General features: G+C 52.3%; 1 protein-coding gene across 2 annotated transcripts; it reads right to left on the minus strand.

Moving 5' to 3' along the window:
• Positions 1–3,014: 3,014 nt before the first annotated feature.
• LOC142829722 (C-type lectin domain family 4 member K-like) lies at positions 3,015–12,778 on the minus strand. Of its 2 annotated transcripts, XM_075931103.2 has the most exons (8): positions 12,403–12,778; positions 11,569–11,685; positions 10,876–10,980; positions 8,410–8,550; positions 7,607–7,758; positions 7,012–7,130; positions 5,215–5,394; positions 3,015–5,127 (listed from the first exon to the last, which is right to left on the minus strand). In XM_075931103.2, the coding sequence occupies exons 1-7, from the start codon at positions 12,545–12,547 to the stop codon at positions 5,217–5,219; spliced, it is 957 nt and encodes a 318-aa protein (XP_075787218.2). In that variant the 5' UTR covers positions 12,548–12,778; the 3' UTR covers positions 3,015–5,127; positions 5,215–5,216. The 2 variants fall into 2 exon arrangements, with proteins under 2 accessions (XP_075787218.2, XP_089633833.1); XM_089777707.1 differs by having other exon boundaries at positions 3,015–5,394.
• Positions 12,779–21,446: the final 8,668 nt, after the last annotated feature.

The following is a 21,446-nucleotide window of genomic DNA, read 5'->3' on the forward strand; positions in this document are numbered from 1 at the left end:
GTTCCTGGCTGGAAGGCAGGGAAGAAGGAGCTGGGGAGGGGGGCTGGGACTCCCCTATCTCAAGGGGGGGGCACTGAGGCCTCTTAGCCCCAGTTCCTGTAACCAGATTACATCTGTGCTGCGCTGTGCTGGAGGAACAATAAACAACCTCCATTCTACTGGCTGGTGCAGTCTGTTCATGCCAATTCGGGGGTGCAGGAGATGGGAAAATCCCGACGCGCCGTCACAGCTCGTAATAAAACTGCCTCTGGCAACTTGTTGCTTACAAACTCAGAGTGAGGACAATGTTTTCTTCCACAGGGAAGGCCAAAGCTTCTGGCGGAGCGGGACAGGGTGGTGGGGAGCTACAGAGAACAGGAAGTCAGGACTCAGTGGCATGATCAGCCCCCTGGGGGACAACCCCAAGGGGATTTCTGTGGTCTAACCAGTCACACCAATGTCATAGAGGTGGCAGGAAAAAGCAAAAGCCAGGGACTCTGATGTGGAGGGCTGGCGCTCCTTGGGCGAGAGCGGCTGCTGCCTCTTCCTGCCGGAGGTGCGTTGTGCTGTCTGGGCTTGGGGAGGGGTTGGCTCCATTCGCAGGGAGGCCTGGTTCCGGGAAAGCCCCACACGCAGTGGGCCAAGGCCCACTCTTAAGTCTCTTGCCTGGGAGGCCTTTTCTGTGGCTCGGGCTGCAGAGCTGGAGCCCCCACAGGCTGCTGCTTGGTGGAGAAGGCGGACGGCAAGAATTGGGGCCTTCAGGTCAACCCCTTGGGGACAACAGGGTTAGAATGATGATAGTCATTCTTCCACTCTACTCTGCGCTGGTTAGGCCTCAATTGGAGTCTTGTGTCCAGTTCTGGGCACCGCATTTCAAGAGGGATGTGGAGAAACTGGAGAGGGTCCAGAGAAGAGCAGCAAGAATGATGAAAGGTCTAGAGAACATGAGCTATGAGGGAAGGCTGAAAGAATTGGGCTTGTTTAGTTTAGAAAAGAGAAGACTGAGGGGGACATGAGAGCAGTTTTCAGGTATCTACAAGGGTGTCACAAGGAGGAGGGAGAAAACTTGTTCCCCTTGGCCTCTGAGGACAGAACAAGAAGCAATGGGCTTAAACTGCAGCAAAGGGAGGTTTAGGATGGACATTAGGAAAAAGTTCCTAACTGTCAGGGTGGTCAAACACTGGAATAAATTGCCCAGGGAGGTTGTGGAATCCCCATCTGTGGAGATATTGAAGAGTAGGTTAGGGTATGTCTACACTACAGCACTAATTCGAACTAACTTAATTCGAATTAGTTAATTCGAACTAGTGCATCTAGACCTAAAAACTAGTTCGAATTAGCATTTTGCTAATTCGAACTAGCATGTTCACATTGAGTGGACCCTGAACTGAGGTTAAGGGTGGCCGGAAGCAGTGCTGGCAGGGCATCAGATTAGGACTTAGAGCGTGGAGCTGCTATCTCAGGCTAGCCGAGGGCTGTGTTTAAAGCGACCCGACCCCCACCCCAGACAGACAGTTCTCAGGGTTCCCCGCTCGCTTGTCTACCTCGAGGAGGGAAGCAAAGCAGTCCTGTCTTGGAGTGCCCTGAGTGCCGACACTCGGCACATCACAGCACTTGGCCATCAGCCCAGCTGCACTTGCCGCAGGCTGCCATCTGGGGGAGGGTCAATTGGGGGGCTGCAGGAGAGCTTCCACCCCAAGGAGCCCGCAGAGCCACCCCAGTCCTCCCCATCGGGGGTTCGTACCCCATTCCTCCCTCACCTCTTTCCACTTACCATTCCCTAGCCCCCCTTCCTGATGTACAAAATAAAGGACACGTGTGTTAAAAAATCAAAACTCTCTTTATTGAACAAAACTTAGGGAGACTGGGAAAAGGAGGTGGGAGAGGGGAAGAGAGAGGGTGGGAGAGCGGAGGAGGAAACTTGGGAGGAGGGATCTGGAAGGGGGAAGCCAGGGGAAGAAGGAGAAGGGGAAGTATCAAACTATGGTACGCCATATCTTCAGTACTGTGTACAGGTGTGATCTCACCCCAGAAAAGATATTTTGGCCTTGGAAAAGGTTCAGAAAAGGGCAACTAAAATGATCAGGGTTTTGGAACAGGTCCCATATGAAGAGAGGCTAAAGAGACTGGGACTTTTCAGCTTAGAATAGAGGAGACTGAGGGGGGATATGATAGAGGTCTATAAAAGCATGAGTGGGGTGGAGAAGGTGCATAAAGAAAAGTTCTTCATTAGTTCCCATACTAAAAGGACTAGAGGACACCAAATGAAATGAATGGGTAGCAGGCTTCAAACTAGTAACAGAAAGTTGTTCTTCACAAAGCAAATAGTCAACCTGTGGAACTCCTTGCTGCAGGAGGCTGAGAAGGCTAGAACTAGAACAGAGTTTAAAGAGAAGTTAGATAAATTCATGGAGGATGGGTCCATGGAGTGCTATTAGCCAGGGGGTAGGAATGGTGTCCCTGGCCCCTGTTTGTGGAAGGCTGGAGGTGGATGGCACGAGACAAATGGCTTGGTCATTGTCTTCAGTCCAGCCCCTCCAGGGTACCTAGTGTTGGCTGCTGTCGGCTGACAGGCTACTGGGCTAGATGGACCTTTGCTCTGACCCAGTATGGCCGTTCTTATGTTCTTATGTTCTAAGCTCAGGGCTCAGGGTCGGGGGTCTCACTCGACCACCTTGATTTTCATGCAAACCTGCTCCTGGGTGGCCAGGCTGGCAGCTCTCCTGCCCTAGACGGCCACTTTCCTGTGCCTAGTGTGGAGGTCGTGGACGTTGGAGGCTTCTCCCCAAATCTTGATGAGGTCCATGATGTCCACACTAGACCAGGTGGGCGCCCGCCTCTTGCAGCCCCGGGCAGGCTCCTGGGAGCTGCCAGCCTAGTCCCGGGAAGAGGCGGAGGGCTGGGTGGCAGCGGGTGGCTGGCTCGTGCCGTGCCAGGTGCAGGGTCTGCTGGCTGGGTGCTGGCAGGCTTGCACCTGGCACAGGCACCGTAGCCAGACCGTGCCCCTTTAAGGGCTCCGGGGCCGAGAGGGGGGCAGAAGAGTTTCCCTGGTGGTGCCCAGAGTGGCCACCAGGGCAAGCTGGGAAGGGCTAGCCTCCCACTAGTTCGAATTAAGTGGCTACACAGCCCTTAATTCGAACTAGTTAATTCGAACTAGGCGTTAGTCCTTGTAGAATGAGGTTTACCTAGTTCGAATTAAGCGCTCCGCTAGTTCGAATTAAGTTTGAACTAGTGGTTTGCCTGTGTAGCTCCTATCAAAGTTAAAATTCGAACTAATGGCTGTTAGTTCGAATTAATTTTGTAGTGTAGACATACCCTTAGATAAATGTCTGTCAGGGATTGTCTGGACAGTATTTGGTCCTGGCATGAGGGCAAGGGACTGGACTCGATGACCTCTCGAGGTCCCTTCCAGTCCTAGAATTCTACGATTCTATAATAGGGCAGAGGCAATGGCTTTGTGCGCTACACCTTGCCCTACAAGCAGGGAAGGCAAGTGGCCAGGATCAGCCCTTGGCCCGACCGTGGCTGGTCTTTTGGTGCTGGGAGAACCCGTTCGGGGAAGGTGAGTTTGGGTCCTATAACCCCTCACCTGTGTGCAGGCCCAGGGCTGATTGCGACTGTCTGAGGGGTTTTGCTCACGAGGCTTCCTGCTGGCTGGATTGGCAGCTGAAGCTCGGTGTGACTGGTTTGTGGCCTATTTGGGAAAGGTCTCCAGTCAGGGGTTATAAGGAGCCCTGATTTTGAGTAATTCACCCTGAGTGGACACCCTCAGCGGTGCCCAGACCTGGCCCGATCCGTCACATCTCTTCTTCCTCCTGGGAGAAGTGTACAAGCTGCACCCTCATCTCACACTGAAACCTGAACTCCAGCAGCGAACCCAAACAAAACAACCACGTAAGGGAACTTTCCAAGAGCTGACTCAGATTAGGAGGAACCTTGAGGTCAGTTCTCAGTTCCTCTCCAGTCGTTCTGCCCTCTCAGATTTACAGTAATTGGCTCACCAGAGCTGACCCATGGTCCACGTAGTCCAGGTACCTGCCTCTGATACTGGCCTCTTCTACACGCTGCAGAGAAAGGTGCAAGAAACCCAGTAATGGTTGGCCGATGAACCTGAGCAGTTTTTAATCCCTCGTGGATCTCAGTCTGGCTGCAACACTTCCTCAGTGTCCTGAGCACCTGGCCTCGGGCCAGGTCTACACTGATGCCTTTTTCAGTCAAAAGTACACAAACGCACTCCACCATTTGCATACCTTTTCCTGATAGTTCTGTCAGAGGAGGCTTTTCTGAAATTTGGCCTGTCTACACTGGGCCAAATTTTGGAAAAACCTCCTATTTTGGAAGAGCCCTTCTTCCTTGTGGCATGAGGAGGACAGGGCTTCTGAAAAAGCGTGTCTGCGCTTCCGCAAAAAATGTCGGAAGAGAAGATGCGTTCCTTGGACATAGTCTAGACATAGCCTCAGTCCCAGCTACATGAGTGCACCATGGTTTTGCCTTCCACTGACTGGGCTGTCTCCTTACCAGGGAGGGGAGATGTGGCAGAGCGGAGCCTAGATAGGCTTTAGCTTCCATGGAAATATTCCGCTTGTTCCCCACAAGCCAAACATTCTGGGATTCCAGCTGTAGAGTAAATGGAGGGGTTCTATTTATATACACATTTCTATATTTAGAGAATATATATGTATTTCTACATCTTTCTATATCTGATTTTAAAGGTTCAAAAACAAAATAGAAATTCTAGTGGAAGGCATCAAATCATTATTTATTGCATGATTTCGAAGTAGTAATTCCATGGTCCCAGTACTTTATTTACTGACAGACCTGGAAACATACAAATTAGAGACCCATTCATGCCGGGCAGCAAGGGACTAGTGTCTCTGCTAGAGCCAGAAAGAATGACAAAGTACATGGAAAATAATGAGATGAAACAAAATTCCCCCCGTTCCCTACTGGACTCAACATCCAGGGTCACTCCCACCCCACAACCCTAAGTTCCACCCCAAACAACCGCGCGTGAAAAAGAAGGGAAGAGAGAAGGAGGAGGACGATGTCTTTGCTCTGCGTGTGGCCGGGGCAGCATCAGGGAGGATGGTGCGGTGCTGTCAGCGCTCACAAACGAACACCCAAGTCACGAGGCTTTGCTCCTGCTTGCTAGAGGACCCAGATGAGATCATATTACATATATTTGCATAATGCTGCAGAGACCTCAGAGATAAATCCAAGAATTCCCTCTCATACCTTCAGCAGGGGATATTGCGCATCACCTCCTGTCCATGGGCCTGCTTACAAATCCACCGAATAGATTCAGTGCAAGGGGCGTCATTCCACAAAGTCTGCTTCCGTGTGTGGAAGTGAGCACAGTCTTCTCTCCCTCCAGGCACCTGGTGCCAGTTGTCAGGCTGACCGGGGAACCAGAACCTGCAGGGCAGAGTGTTACTGTCTCAGGAGAACCACGGCCACGCGCTGACCTCGGTTCTGCTGCACGGACTCTGTAGTTAGCAGGGGCCAAGGCCCCCAGAAATGGCTCAGCAAAGTGATGGAAAGAGAGGGCAACGGTGTCACATGATTGGATTTTGAGGGGAGCAGCCGGGTCACTGCTGCACCCATGGGGGGGTGTTCGCTCCAAAAGTGGTACAAAGGGGGCAACGTGAGGTGTCAAACAAAAGCTACTTGCTACTGGTTCTGTATGCGCCCTTCATAGATCTGTATAACGTCTGTGTGTGGAGTTAGGAATCTGTACTCTGTATGGAGACTGGGAGTTTCTCTGTATGTGGTTGAGCAATGGGCTTCATAAGACTCCAGGGATAATAGGTCTCTAAAGTACCCAGGACCCACCTATGAAGGAATCTAGGTGCCTGGTCAGAGACCATGTGACTGTCTCTGGCTTGGGAGAAGCCAGGAAGGAAGTGTAAATAGGCCATGTGCCCAACTCCATCTTGGTCTCCAGATGTGCTCCTGACCCCAGGTGCGACCTCACAGGGATTCATTAGCTGGGAAGTACTTTGGGCCCATCCTGGTATGGGATGTGCACCAAGGACTTTTAAACCAGCAGCTATAACATCTTTGCCTCAAGACTACATCAAGAACTGGGAGATTCGATGCATGTAATGTATGATACTTCAACAGCCTTACTCTCCTGCTTTTCTTTCTTGTAGTAATAAACTTTTAGATTGTAGATTCTAAAGGATTGGCTCAGTGTGATCTTGTGGGTAAGGTCCAGAGGGTAAATTGACCTGGGAACTGTGGCTGGCTTCTTGGAACCGGACAGAACTCGTTCGGGGAAGGTGACGTTGGGTTCTAATACCCCTCACCTGTGTATGAGGCCCGGGGCCATCTGGGGCACGGATATTGCTGAGGTATTGGAGGGGTTTTGCTCGTGAGGCTTCAGGCAGGCAGCTGAAGCGCTCTGTGGGACTGGTTTGTGGCCTGTTTGGGAAGCTCTCCAGTCTGGGGGCTAGAGAGAGCCATGAATTTGAGCAATTCGCCCTGAGCGGACGCCCTCAGCTGTGCCCAGACCCGGCCCGGCCCGTCATTGGCTTCTCCCTGCCCTGGTCATGGGCCTCAGCCCCAGCCTCTGTGCTCAGTGCACCGGTGCCAGCTGGCTCCATCCACGCCCCGGCCCCTGCAGCCTGCCCCCACAGCCGGGGAGATGAAGCACTGTGTGGCCCAGGGAGAGCGCTGGACCCGGCTGCTCGCTCCATTCCAAGCTGGCTGGGTGGAGTTGGCTCAGGGCCAGCCCCTCAGCTGGTGTAAATCCAGGTGGTTCATTCAGGTTAGTGGCGAGTCCCCAGGGAGGCTCTGGCCTCAGTCTCACTGGCACGGAGCACACGCTGCGTGTCTGGGCACCGCTCTGAGCAAAGGGGCGTGTGTAGGAATTCCCGGGAGGGTGAATTTCTGTTGGGGCAACGCCCAGAAGCCTCCCTCAGGATCGGGCCCCCTGCGCTGGGGGCTGCACGAAGCCAAGGGGCTGAACAGACGCTGCTGAAAGAGCCTGTGACGAGACATTAACACGGGATCAGTCTCCATGTTACTCACCCCCTGCTGGCGTCTGCTCTGTATTCTGAGCCGTCCACCCAGCGCCAGCGGCCTTCAGTGCCCTGGTCGGTGAGTCCAATCCAGTAGGACTGTCCATCAGTCTCCTTAGAGAGGAACTCCTGCCCAACACAGATCCCAGCATGGTCAGGCCACCCAAGACAGGTTGCAGGGGCAGGCGCAGCTGCCAGGGCTGAACAGGCTGGGGAGGGGAACGGGCGTCTGGGGACGTGAGCAGGGCACTGGGCAGCGGTAGACATAGTGACTAGCTGAGAGACACTGAGGGAGTCCTGGAGTGTCTCTGGGTTTGTGTGTATCTGCATGGGGTAATCACGGCAACCTGTCCCAAAGAAACGAGCCAGACCCCAAATTCGCTCCTTTCCCCAGACTCTGGGGTGTCCAGGCCTGGCACCGTGCCCCTGCCCATCTCTGCTTCTCAGCTGATGGGTGGATCCCTGTGTCAGGTTCTGGGGCTGGGCATCCTCGCCCAGAGTTTGGCACAAGGCACGTTGCAGGTTTGCTGCATCCTGCCCCCTGCTCCTGGCATTAAACCAGGCCCTGGCCCGTGGTCCAAGCCCTGGGAGGGTCCTGCACTCACCTGCTCCCCCGGGGACAAGACGGAGGTCAGGTGTGAGCCCCGAGATGCACAGAACTGCTTGGCCTCATCCCACGACTTCTCTTCTTGGGAGAAGTAATAGAGGTTCCCACCGTGACCCCTCCAGCCTGCGGAGAGCTTTGTCCACAGGACCCCTGAGAGCAGAGACTGGGGTCAGACACTTGGTTCAGTCACAGGGACACCTGCAGGGAGCTCAGGGCTTCTCCTACTGCATTTCTCCTGCCCCTCGGCTGCCCCAAGCCCAGGGAACGTCTGAGACTGACTATCCAGCTGCTCAGCAAATCTCTTCGGTGGCTGTAGGAAGGATCCCGGAGATGCTGCAGAGAGCAGCCAGCCCAGGGTCCTTCCCCCAGCATGGAAATGCAGCTGTGTCTGGGCTGGAGCATAGGAGCTAGCCAGGGGGAACAGTGCTCAGGGACCATAAGTGGTCAGTGGTGAAGGTCTCAGGTCTATTGCCCGTCGGGTTCCCCCCACACCCTAACTGGGGTGCTGGCCTAGGAAAAGTTTTGAGCGTAACCCCCCAGGTACTGAAAGGCCGATTTCTCTCTGCCTCTGCTCGGACTGGCCTAAAGCATCCAGCAAGAGCTGGTAGCTGGGGGCTTCCATTAGGCTAACAAGGCCTAGGGTGTAAGTGAACTCCAAACAGCTCACTGCGGGGTCGACACATGCATAGCCACAGGTGGTTCCTAATGCAGGAGAATTCGGTGCTGGTGAAAGCCCGAAAGTCTCGTTTACCCCGGTACTGGCAGGAATTGGGGCAGGTCAGCACTGCAGCTCTGACTTACTGAAGGAATCCTGCGCTGCTCGCAGTGCTGCAGTGATGTTATCCAGACAGGTCTGGAGTTCTCTGTTCTCCGCACTGACATTTCCCAGCTGGGCTCTCAGCATCCGGACTCCTGCCTGCGCTTCGCCCAGGAGCTGCAGCGCTGGGAGCAAGTCAGAGCGACGTCAGCGGGGATCAGAACGCGGGATTGGGGGGATGTGTTCTAGGGCAGCCCCTGCCGGCTACGTTGGGCCAGGTTGTGACATTACTGGATTTCAATAGGAAAGTGCCGATCACTGTTGCACCCACTGCTGTGTGCTCCCCACGCTCTGTGCACGGTGGGCTGTGTGAGGTGTCTACGGGAAGGTTCTGTGTTGCTGGTTCTATTTACACTGCTCACATACAGGCCTGAGTCTGGTCTGTGAAGCTGTGACTGTGGTCTCGGTACTTGTATGGTGAATGTTTGGTGTCCGGGAGGCAGTAGCAGGCGTCACCCACCTACTGTGAGGGGTGGTGACCCAGGGACTAGCGATGCTTCATGGACAATGTTTACTAAGTGTCATCAATAAACACCAGAGCAATTCTGATGCAAACTGGTAATCCATTTCCTCTTGCCTAAAAAGGACATGGTGATCATGTGATCAGCTCCTTTTTGGGTGGTGTCATCACATCATTTTTGTCTTCAATTTGCTCTTGTCTTCAGAAGCATCCCTGCTATCGAGAAAGGGCCCGGAGGATCTGTTGACCCGTCCTAACCTTCAACTCCCTGCAGGGGGGTTCCAAAGAAGATGGCGAGAGGCTGTTCTCTGCGGTGGCAGAACGAGGAACAATGGTCTCAAGTTGCAGTGGGGGAGGTCTAGGTTGGATATTAGAAAAAACCATTTCCCTGGAAGGGGGGTGAAACCCTGGGATGGGTTACCGAGGGGACGTGTTTTAAGACCCAGCTGGATAAAGCCCTGGCTGGGATGATTGAGTTGGGTTGGTCCTGCTTTGGGTGGGGGGCTGGAATCGATGACTCCTGAGGTCTCTGTCAGCCCTACGATTCTATGATTCTAGGAGGTACTCCAGAGACTTTTAAGATAGCAGTCTATTGCACCTCTGCGAACAGCCTGCATCAAGAACTTGAGGATGGTGTGTGTAATGTGCTTTCTTTCACAATGCTACTCACAACCTTTGAACCTTTCCTTTCCTTTCCTTTCCTTTCCTTTCCTTTCCTTTCTTTCTATTTTAGACCCTGAAGGATGAATTGCCTTGGGACTGTGGCTGGTCCTTTGGGCCTCGGAGAACCTGTTCAGAGTTGGTCAGATTGGCTTTTCATAACCTCTCCCCTGTGTAAGGTGCGGCTGGGTAGGGCACAGAGAGCACTGGGGTGTCTCAGGGGATTGCTTGTGAAGCTTCTTGTTGGCTGCTGAGGTGCTCTGTGTGACTGATTTGGTGTCTTGTAGAGAACAACCCCAGTCTTGGGCTATAAGTAACTCTGGTTCCCAGCAATGTGCCTGATTGACCCTTTGAGAGGTGTTCCCAGACCACCTGCGTAGTGCAGTCATGCACCAGAGTGTCTAACGTATTCAGTGAGATTCTGGCCAGGCAAGGTAGCAGCTGGGCAGTGTCCCTAGTTGTGAAGTTATGTCTACACTACAAAGAAAAGTTGGAAAAAGATACGCAAATTGCAAACTGCAGCTTGCGTATCTTTTCCCACTTTTCTTCTGAAAGAGGCTTTTCTGACATTTGGCCCGTCTATACACCCCTTTCGGAACATCCCTTCTTCTTCGTACAATGAGGTTTACAGGGATGCTGAAAAACTGCATCTACTTTTTGATTTTTTTTCTCAGAAAAGCAGACGCGTTCCTTGGACACGGCAGAGTGTTTCCGGGATACCTCCAGTACCGTGGAAACGCTCTGCAGAGCCTGAGAGATGCCCAGGGACCAGGGAAGTGACAGCTCCAGAACCAGACTGTGATCTCTCTGCGCAGGGCTGGGCCTGCCCCCCCGCTCTCCCACTCTGCAGCCCTTGGCATCCCCTGACTGCTGTATCACACTCAGGTCACGCCTGCTCCCAGCGACAGACTGTGTTTGCTGGTCGCTCCTGGGGTCACAGAAACCGAAGCAGGGCCCAGAACCTGCCTGAGTGAAAAGCTCCTTGTAAGAGCCGTGTGGTTAGATACAAACAGGCTCCACTCGAAGCCCTGCTCCGAGCTATCGGGTGGCACTAACCTAGCTCTGCTCCTGCCTCTCCTGTCCCTGCAGCCTGGTTGGGAGCTGTAGCATGCTCACGCATTCACTTGCCTGGGCTGTGAGGCTGTCCACTGCAGTGCAGACACCCCCATGCTCCCGGTGCCTCCATTCCCCTCTGAGCAACAGGCTCTGTCTCCCAAGGCGCCGGGAGGAGAAATGATCAAAGAGCGCCAGGTGCCCAGAGGCACAGTGATGGGCCCAGGGGAGTCCCCATGCTCGAGAAGGCAGCAAGCGCACACCCGGCCCCACTCACCGGCCAGCTCCTTCGAGGTGTCCACGGTGCTGTTGGGCTGCAGAGAGACTCTGATTTTGTGAGCCGCTTCTTTGACATCTCGTAGGTTCTTCTGCCCCTGGAAATCTAGGATCACATGGCCCTGGGGTCAGTGGTGCTTCGCTCGCAGCGCAAGAGAACAGACTCTCGCAGTGCGGCGGATGATTTGCTCGTTAGTCGAGACGAGATTTTTACTGTCCGTGCGACTCAAGCACCAGAACTGGGAAAATTGCTCCTTAGGCCTCTCTGAATATTCCCTCAGTGCCCCCGCCCTGCAAGTGCCAATGCCCCATGAGTTCCCCATGGCTCCCCATTCCTTTTGTGGTGACTGCAGCCCCAGACACACTCCAAGAGAGCAGCCCTGTGCTCCCCTGAACACAGGCCCTCGCATTCAGGTCCTCTGTGTTTTCCCCTCCCCGGCTGCAAACCAGCCCAACCTGGCCCTGAGTATCTACAGGAACATGCCACGGACACCCCCAAATCTCCCCTGCCCAGCGAGTGGGCGTATGCAGAGCACTAGGAGTTGACTGATCTGGGGGGACCCCGCACCCGAGGGGACGCTGCAGAGAGCTGGGCCCCTCCCCTCGGCCCCTCCACTCACACCAGCGTTACGGCCATTTGGTTTGTCTTTCGAACAAGGACACAGAGTCAAACCCTGCACCGGGGGCGACTTACACAGGACGGTCACTGCAACGAGGGAGGCGCCCAGAGCCAGGCTCAGAACAACCAGCAGGGAGCAGAGGGTGTTCGCGGACTTGCCAGGCGGCGCAGCGGGCGTGTCAGGGCGTTTGCCTAGTGGGGACAAGAGGAATGTTTCCGTGGACGCGGGAGCCCATCTTGGCTCTGCCCTGCCAGGTCTCCCCGCCTGGTGAGGAGTCAGCCCAGTCGGTGGGAGGCGGAAGCCACAGTGCCCTCACGTAGCTGGGACTGAGGCCAGGGGCTCAGGGCACTTTGAGGAAGCCTGGCAGTTAGACAGAGATCCACGGGGGAGTAAAAACCCTGTGGGGACATCAGCCACCCACTAACTGCCTGGGCTGAGGCATAACTGCCCGGTGCCGGGGTATCTCGCTCCTTTCTCTGGGGCATCCGCACAGGCCAGCATCAGAGGCAGGTGACTGGGCTGGAGGGACCGTGGGTCTGCTCCGGAGAGCCAGTGGCTGTAGATCTGGGAGGGCAGAACCAGTGCAGAGGAACTGAGAACTGACCCCAACTCGCCTCCTAAGCCCTGGCGAAGTCCCCTCACACGTTGGCTTGGTTTGGGTAACAAGCTGGTTTTGGTGGGAGATGGGAGCCCAGTTTGCAAGCCCTGCGGGGAGCCAGGGGAGATCAAGGCCAGGCCAAACCCCTCTTGTCCACTGCACATGCTGCTGCTGCTGCCCCTAGGTCTAAAGCTGACCAAGAGCAGGGCTGAGCTGTGGGTCTGTTCTCCCAGGTCAGCCAGTGCCAAGTGCCGGGAGTCCAGAGAACAGGGCAGGTTGGCCTGAAGGATTCGGCATGTGAGTTCCTTACCTGGAGGCTGGAGACTTGCTTCTGTAGCATCCACATGTGCATAGATGTCTTCCTCCTCCATCCCCCATCCTTCCCCGTGAGCTGACCACTTTCCTAGATGCAGTTTTTCAGTATCCACATTCACATACATAGTATTTTCCTCCATTCTCCGTCTGTGCCCAAGAGCTGAGCTTGATAAATGGTTTCTGGTAAGCGGGTGTTTTGCCAGTGGCTGGTTAACACATTTGAAGCTGCCCAGACACACAACGGACAGTGAGTTTGTTAATTGGCAGGGCAAAAAGCCTCAGACCACAGCGTGTAAGGCTGGGCTTCCGTACAGCCTCTGAGTGAATTGCAAGAGAGATAAGCCAGGCTGCCTGCTAGGCAAATGGCCCGATACCCCGTATGCACTTTAATAGTCATACTCTGACCCACGTGGGACATTTCCCTTCCAGGGCACCCATCTGCCCGATGTGAGGAGGGACCAAGTGCTGTCCCCATGTGAGTGCTCTGGGGTGTCCCACGTGTGCTGAGTCAGTGGCTCTCAGACCCATTTCTAGGGGCAGGTGCCCGCCTGGCAATGAAACCATCGGCCTAAGGAATATTGTGTGTCCCTCTGACGGGGCTACCAACCCCGCACTGGCCAGGGTGCGTACGGAAAACGAGCCTTCCCCACGGCTCTGCTGGGCATGCTCTAGATGCAATCCTAGTATAAAGGCCAGAGAAGCTGGGAAGTCAGAGCTGGCCACCAGGGGAAGGGAGCTCCTGCCCTAACCCAGGAGCCACAGCCTGAGGGAGGAGCAGCCTGAGGGAGGAGCAGCTGGTGCCCAGGCAGCACCCTGCGCAGCCGGGCAGGGCTAGGAAGTGGCCCAGGGGCAGGGAGCCAGATGGCTGACCGGTGAGCTGGGTGCGTTTCGGAGGGATTCCCCGCTGAGCTGGTGGCTGGGGGAACGCCCACCACCAACAGGGCCTTGGGCTGCCCCCCATGAAGAGGGTGGGCCCGGGGACCAGGAGATTCCACTCCCTCCTAGGGAACCCAGCCCAGCGCTTCCCCACTCTCCTAGGGAAATAGTTTTTCCTAATATCCAACCTGGACCTCTCCCACTGCAACTTGAGACCATCGCTCCTTGTTCTGCCACCTGCCACCACTGAGACCAGCCTCTCTCCAGCCTCTTTGGAACCTCCCTTCAGGGAGTTAAAGGCTGCGATCAAATCATAAGAACATAAGAACATAAGAGCGGCCGTACTGGGTCAGACCAAAGGTCCATCTAGCCCAGTATCCTGTCTGCCCACAGTGGCCAGCACCAGGTGCCCCAGAGGGGGTGGACCGAAGACAATGATCAAGCGATTTGGCTCCTGCCATCCCTCTCCAGCCTTTGACAACAGGTCAGGGACACCATTCCTAGATAACAGCCTTTTATGGACCTAACCTCCATGAATTTATCTAGCTCTTTTTTAAACTCTGTTAGGGTCTGTCTACACTACCAAGTTAATTAGAACTAACAGCCGTTAGTTTGAATTAACTTTAACAGGCGCTACACATACAAACCGCTAGTTTGAATTTAATTTGAACTAGCGGAGCGCTTAATTCGAACTAGGTAAACCTCATTCTACGAGGACTAACGCCTAGTTCGAATTAACTAGTTTGAATTAAGGGCTGTGTAGCCACTTAATTCGAACTAGTTGGAGGCTAGCCCTCCCCAGCTTGCCCTGGTGGCCACTCTGGGCACCACCAGGGAAACTCCTAGCCCCGTAGCCCTTAAAGGGGCATGGTCTGGCTACGGTGCCCATGCCAGGTGCAAGTCTGCCAGTACCCAACCAGCAGACCCTACACCTGGCACGGCATGAGCCAGCCACCCGCTGCCACCCAGCCCTCCGCCTCTTCCCAAGACCAGGCTGACAGCTCCCAGGAGCCTGCCTGGGGCTGCAAGAGGCGGGCGCCTGCCTGGTCCTGTGCGGAGATCGTGGACTTCATACAGGTTTGTGGGGGAGGCCTCCCACGTCCACAATCTCTGCACTAGGCACAGGAAAGTGGCCGTCTAGGGCAGGATAGCTGCCAGCCTGGCCACCAAAGGCCATATGCAAGCCCAGGAGCAGGTTTGCATGAAAATCAAGTTGGTCCAGTGAGACCCCCGACCCTGAGCCATGAGCTTAGAACATAAGAACATAAGAACGGCCATACTGGGTCAGAGCAAAGGTCCATCTAGCCCAGTAGCCTGTCTGCCAACAGCGGCCAACACTAGTTACCCCAGAGGGGATGGACCAAAGACAATGACCAAGCCATTTATCTCGTGCCATCCATCTCCAGCCTTCCACAAACAGAGGCCAGGGACACCGTTCCTACCCCCTGGCTAATAGCACTCCATGGACGCAACCTCCATGACTTTATCTAACTTCTTTTTAAACTCTGTTATAGTTCTAGCCTTCGCAGCCTCCTGTGGCAAGGAGTTCCACAGGTTGACTATGTGCTGTGTGAAGAAGAACTTTCTTTTATTAGTTTTAAACCTGCTGTCCATTCATTTCATTTGGTGTCCTCTAGTTCTTCTATTATGGGAACTAATGAAGAACTTTTCTTTATCCACCCTCTTCATACCACTCATGCTTGTATAAACCTCTATCATATCTCCCCTCAGTCTCCTCTTTTCTAAGCTGAAAAGTCTGAGTCTCTTTAGCTTCTCTTCATATGGGACCTGTTCCAAATCCCTAATCATTGTATCAAGTATCAGAGGGGTAGCCATGTTAGTCTGAATAAGCAAAAGCGACAAGGAGTCCTGTGGCACCTTATAGACTAACTGAAGTGTAGGAGCATAAGCTTTCGTGGGCAAAGACCCACTTCATCTGATGCATCTGACGAAGTGGGTCTTTGCCCACGAAAGCTTATGCTCCTACACTTCAGTTAGTCTATAAGGTGCCACAGGACTCCTCGCCGCTAATCATTGTAGTTACCCTTTTCTGAACCCTTTCCAAGGCCAAAACATCTCTTTTGAGGTGAGGAGACCACATCTATACATAGTACTGAAGATACGGCGTACCATAGCTTTATACTTCCCCTCCTCCTTCTTCCCCTGGCTTCCCCCTTCCAGCTCCCTCCTCCCAGGTTTCCTCTCCCGTCTCCCTCCCTCTCTCTTCCCCTCTCCCACCTCCTTTTCCCAGTCTCCCCAGAGGTTAATCCTCCCCCAGTTTTGTTAAATAAAGAGAGTTTCTATTTTTGAACACACATGTCCTTTATTTTTTACATCAGGAAGAGAGGCTAGGGAGGGGTAAGTGGAAGGAGGTGAGGGAGGAATGGGACACGAGCCCCCGATGGGGAGGACTGTGGTGGCTCTGCGGGCTCCTCGGGGTGGAAGCTCTCCTGCAGGGTCTCCTGGATCCTGACAGCCCCCCAAATGACCCGCCCCCGGATGGCAGCCTGCGGCAAGGGCAGCTGGGCTAATGGCCAAGTGCTGTGATGTGCTGAGTGTGGGCACTCAGGGCACTCCAAGACAGGACTGCTTTGCTGTCCCTCATCGAGGTAGACAAGCAAGCAGGGAACCCTGAGAACTGTCTGTCCGGGGTGGGGGTCGGGCCCCTTTAAGCACAGCCCTCGGCTAGCCTGAGGCAGCAGCTCCACACTCTAAGTCCTAACCTGATGCCTTTCCGGCACTGGTTCCGGCCAGCCTTAACTTCGGTTTAGGGTCCATTCAGGACATGCTAGTTCGAATTAGCAAAATGCTAATTAGAATTAGTTTTTAGGTGTAGATGCACTAATTCGAACTAACTTAGTTCGAATTAATTAATTCGAACTAAACTAGTTCGAATTAGTTTTGCAGTGTAGACTTACCCTTATAGTCCTAGCCTTCACAGCCTCCTCTGGCAAGGAGTTCCACAGGTTGACTGTGCTCTGCATGAAGAAGAACTTTATTATATTCATTTTAAACCTGCTACCTATTAATTTAATTTGGTGTCTTCTAGTTCTTATATTATGGGAACAAATAAATAACTTCTCTTTATTCACTCTCTACATACCTGTCATGATTTTATAGACTTCTATCGTATCCCCCCTCAGTCTCCTCCTTTCTAAACTGAAAAGTCCCAGTTTCTTTAGCCTGTCATCATATGGGACCCGTTCCAAATCCCTCATCATTTTAGTTGCCCTTTTCAGAACCTTTTCTAATGCCTTTTTTGAGGTGAGGAGACCACATCTGTACGCAGTATTCAAGATGTGGGCATACCATACAGGAGTGGTAAGATAGTCTTCATCTTATTTTCTATCCCTTGTTGTGATGTAAATACAAAGTTATTATTTATGATGTTTCTTTATTATGAGGTTTTATAAAGTTGTTACTTAATTAAATTCATTCCTTTTGGCACTGGAGCGTGGCGAGGCTGAGCTTGTGGAATCATAGAATCCTACGGCTGGAAGAGACCTCCAAAGGTCAACGAGTCCAGCCCCCTGCCCAAAGCAGGACCAATCCTTTTCGGAATCCTTGCTGAAAATCTGTAGGCTCTGAGTTCTGGGTCTCCAGGTAGTTTTCCATGGGGATTGGGGGTTTTTCTTGTGGCACTGAAGAAGGGCAAGTTAGCCAACTCTCGCCCAGCCAAAGGAGACACCATATCACATCGTTAACTCATATCTAATGGGCTACCTTCCTTGGCTCTTTTGTTTCCCTGCTTAGCAGATTCCTGCAACCCATGGGCTGTGTCTTGGATTATTATTCCCCAAATGCATTGACTTTGTTTTCCCTCAAAGAACCTCAGCCTGTAGTTTTCTGCCCAGGGTCCACAGATTTTTAAGTCCAAAAATGCCTGTTCGGGTCATCCGGTCTGACTTCCTGCCCAGCACAGACCAGAGATCCTCCCCTGCGATTCCTCTTTCTAGCCCTAGTCCCCTTGTTCAGATACAGCAGGTGTGTTAGAAGGAGTCGTCCACTCTGGATTAAAGACTCCTAGTGCTAGAGAATCCACCACGTCTCTAGGTAAGTTGATCCAATGGTGACTTACCTTCCTTTTACAGGAGGTGCTCTATTTCTAGTCTGAATTCATCTAGCACATCCATACATCTAGTCATACAGGCTATTCTCCTTCATTTGGCTCTTACATCCTTGACAGTATCTCAGCTATTGTGTGGGGCTGTGCAGTAAAAACAGCTGGCGGTACAAATGGGAAGATGTCACATTATTGGATTGTGAGATGACCATACAAATCATTGTTGCAACCACTGTTCTATGTTTGCCCCAAACCCTGTACACAGTGAGCCAAGTGAGGTGTCTATAGAAAGCTCTTGATTCACTGATTCTGTTTATTCTCATCATATGCTTGTATCATTTCGTATGTGAAGTGATGAGTATTGGCTTTGTTCTTCTCTCAGATGTTTGCCTCTTGGCCAGCCCACTGTGAGAAGCAGGGCCAGATTTTTACTTATTACACAAAATTAGGGCCTGAGATCATGAAGGTCCTATAAATGCAAAAAAAAATGGCTAGCTTTTAGTTGCATTCTCACCTGTGTACCTGTAGGTCTGCAAATGTAAAACCTTATTTCTGTTTTCATTGTCCTTTCAGTTAAAATAATACACATTTTTGGTGAGGCCACAGGGCCTCTTAAATTTGACATAGTTTAGGGCCTTAGCATGTCATGGCTCCTTCCTCACTCTGGTACGATGAATGCAGGAGTAGGGGTCAGCAAAAGTACCCCAAGAACCTTAACTACCCGGCTTTGGTATAAAATTTCTCCCAGGGGCGGCCCGTGAGCCTAGGCAAACTAGGCAGTTGCCTAGGGTGCCACCAGCCCGGGTGCCCAATCAGGGCCGGCCTGAGCCCTTTTGGCACTCTGGCCATGGGCGTGTGGTGCCACCCCTGGGCGCAGGGCACATGCACAGGCCCGCCAGAGAGGCAGAAGTTCGCTCCTGGGGCGCACAGCACATGCGCTGCCCAGCCCGACCCAGCCAGCGCTGCTGGTGTATGCGCTGGGCTGTGCAAGGCCCCGCAGCCATGGGGGCAAGGGCGCGGCTAACTGGCACAATGGGGCCAACGCTTCGGGAGCCAGGTGCACAGCTTCTGATGGCAGCTGTAAGGGATGCCGCACGCCCCTTACAGCTGCCATCAGGTGCCCCCTGTGGGTTGGTGCCCAGGAGAGCTGCCTGGCTCACCCATGCCTCCGTCCGGCCCTGTGCCCAATGATGATATAACTGGGTGCCAGAGTGCTCTGTGATTATGTCACGGCCATTGACGGCCATGCTGGTGGGGACGCCAATCGCGCTTTCTGCCTGGGGCGCCAGCTGCCACAGCTGGCCTCGGGCCGCTCCTGACTTTCCCCCAAAATCTTAACAACCTAGATTTTGGGGATAAAATCCTGCTGCCACCACCCAAGTATCAATAAGAAAATCAGGGCAGAGATCACTTGGGAAATCTCACCCCTAAAGTACAAACCAGGACACAAAAATTAACCAATGCCAGGTTAAAAAAAGAAAAGAGGAAGAACTTTTATTATCAGTACAATATTCCTGTTGCAAGCATAATGACTAGATGGAAAAGTAACAAAGTAATACACTCATGGAGGAGAAACCCACCATGGGCCAGGAGCTTAGTTACAAAAGAGAGCAAAAAGCATTTTTAAATGCACAAACATCAGATCCCATTTCACAAACCATAAAACAATAAAACCTAATGGATTTATCTAAACTTTACCCTACTTACGGAAGAGTAAGGAGTCTATTCTTGGAAGGAGACATTCTGACTGTCCCCCTCAGTAGATGGAGAGAAAACTGCTCAGGAGAAAGGAGGGAGAAACCAAACATTCCTTTGTCCCAGTTTGAAATTCCTACCTACATTCCTATTGGCTGAATCTACCTGACTTAGGTAAGATTAACTCCTTAGTTCTCAGGCTGCTGGCTAACCCTCATAATCATGACAGCATGTGTGAATCCAGCTCTGGGGAGAAGACTGTTAATCAAGTGAGTAGCAGCACTTGACTGACAATGCACCTTGGGTGGTACCAATCTACAGATGGCGAGCTGTTCTGTGAACATTCGAACCAGCACAGGAGTAATGGTGTCTGCCTAAACAGGACCGAGTCCTGCATGGGCAGGTGACTTGCTCATGTACCAAACTCCATTGTGGGACATACTTTTACAGCACAAGAACAATGGGATTCCCTCCACATGGGCCAGGGTATAAAATGGGCCCTGAAGTTTCCTCCATTTGTCTACAATCCGACTCATCACTTCATGAGCAACTTTGCTGTGAACTGAAGTCTGAAAGGACTGAAGATGCGTCCTAACAGTGAATGTGTTCCAGAGACTTGAATTAAGACAGCAGATTGTCCCATCTCTGCTACAAGCCTGCACCAAGAACCTTGCAACGAGTGTGTGTCATTTGGTGTCTTTAACAATTTTTCTCTCAATCTTTTCTTTCTTTCTTTTATTAATAAGCCTTTGGATTTTACATCCTAAAACAGGGCTACTCAACATGTGGCCTGCGGGTCGCATGCAGCCTGCAGCCTGCAGCCCGTCTGTTTGCGGCCTGCAGTGTGGTTGGGTTTACACGGGGCTAGCAAAAATGTAATCAGTATAATGGTCTTCTATTGAGATGTGTTTTAGTAGTTCAATTCCTGGACTGTCAGGATATGTCTACACTACCACCCAAGTTCGAACTAGGGTGGTTAATGTAGGCAACCGAAGTTGCAAATGAAGCCCGGGATTTGAATTTCCCGGGCTTCATTTGCATCTTGCCAGGCGCCGCCATTTTTAAATCCCCGCTAGTTCGGACTCCATGCCCGCGGCCACACGCGGCACGGAGTAGGTAGTTCGGATTAGGTTTCCTATTCTGAACTACCAGTACACCTCGTTCCACGAGGAGTAATGGTAGTTTGGAATAGGAAGCCTAATCTGAACTACCTACTCCGTGTGGCGTGTAGCTGCGGGCACGGAGCCCGAACTAGAGGGGATTTAAAAATGGCGGCGCCCGGCAAGATGCAAATGAAGCCCGGGAAATTCAAATTCCGGGCTTCATTTGCAACTTCGGTTGCCTACATTAACCACCCTAGTTCGAACTTGGGTGGTAGTGTAGACAGACCCTCACTGCTCATTACAAGTACTGTCATATGGGTGGAAATCGAGTAAATATTGCATTTTATTAATAACAGCAGAGCTGACTTAAATGGGGCCTGTGTGTTGTGTAGTCTTGCCTTAATCTTTGTATTCATGCTGTCATTGTGAAAGAAGCTATTTGGATATGTATTTGCATGTCTATGCTGCAACCATAAGTTGCAACTTAAGTTGTGGCCCTCAGCATGTGCCATGAATATCATTGTGGCCCCCGGGGCTTCCAAAGTTGAGTAGCCCTGTCCTAAAAGATTGGCACAGAGGGCTTTTTTGAGTAAGATCTGAAGTGTAAATTGAGCTGGTCCTTTAGATCAGAGAACTTATTCAGATTTGGTGAGATTGCATGAAGGAGAGGTTATGAAAACCAAATCTGGTGCTGGCTGTGTCATGGGCGAAGCTGGCATGTCTAAGGAGATTGCTTGTGTGACTCCTGCTGGCCAGGGTGGCAGCCGGGATGCTCTGTGTGACTGGTTTGGTGCCTTATAGGGAGGACCCCAGTCAGGGAATGTAAGTAGCCCTGGTTCTAAGCAATTTGCTCTGATTTGACCCTCTCAGCAGTGCCCCCAGAAACCTTCCTTGTTCCAGATGGTTACAATGGCTGGCCAGTTGTGGTCTGGTCACATTACTTACAACTGTTTCCTTCTCCCTTTGTGGTATTTGTTTGTCCCTGTGTTTGTTACTTTCTGTCCTGTGTTTATGCTGTTGGCTATTCTGGAGAAGGTGCATCGCTTTCTTCCGTTGGTACAGCACCTAGTGCAAACGGGATCTTGATTGGACACTCTTGCAGTAGAACCAGAGTTGGTCCCTTTGCATGTTAAAAGCTGATTCCTTTTCTAACTCCCACTGCTGTAAACTGCACTTGGGAATCTGAAAATCAGCCCAATTCTTGGGACCGTGTCTCCATTGGCAGGAATACAGATTCTGCAACCGGAAGTTAGCTGGCCATCCTGCCAACATCACATGAATCTGGAATAAATTGAGTTGGGA

This window comes from Pelodiscus sinensis, chromosome 4 (assembly GCF_052426305.1).
Source record: "Pelodiscus sinensis isolate ZL-2025 chromosome 4, ASM5242630v1, whole genome shotgun sequence".
NCBI classification, from domain to species: Eukaryota; Metazoa; Chordata; order Testudines; family Trionychidae; genus Pelodiscus; species Pelodiscus sinensis.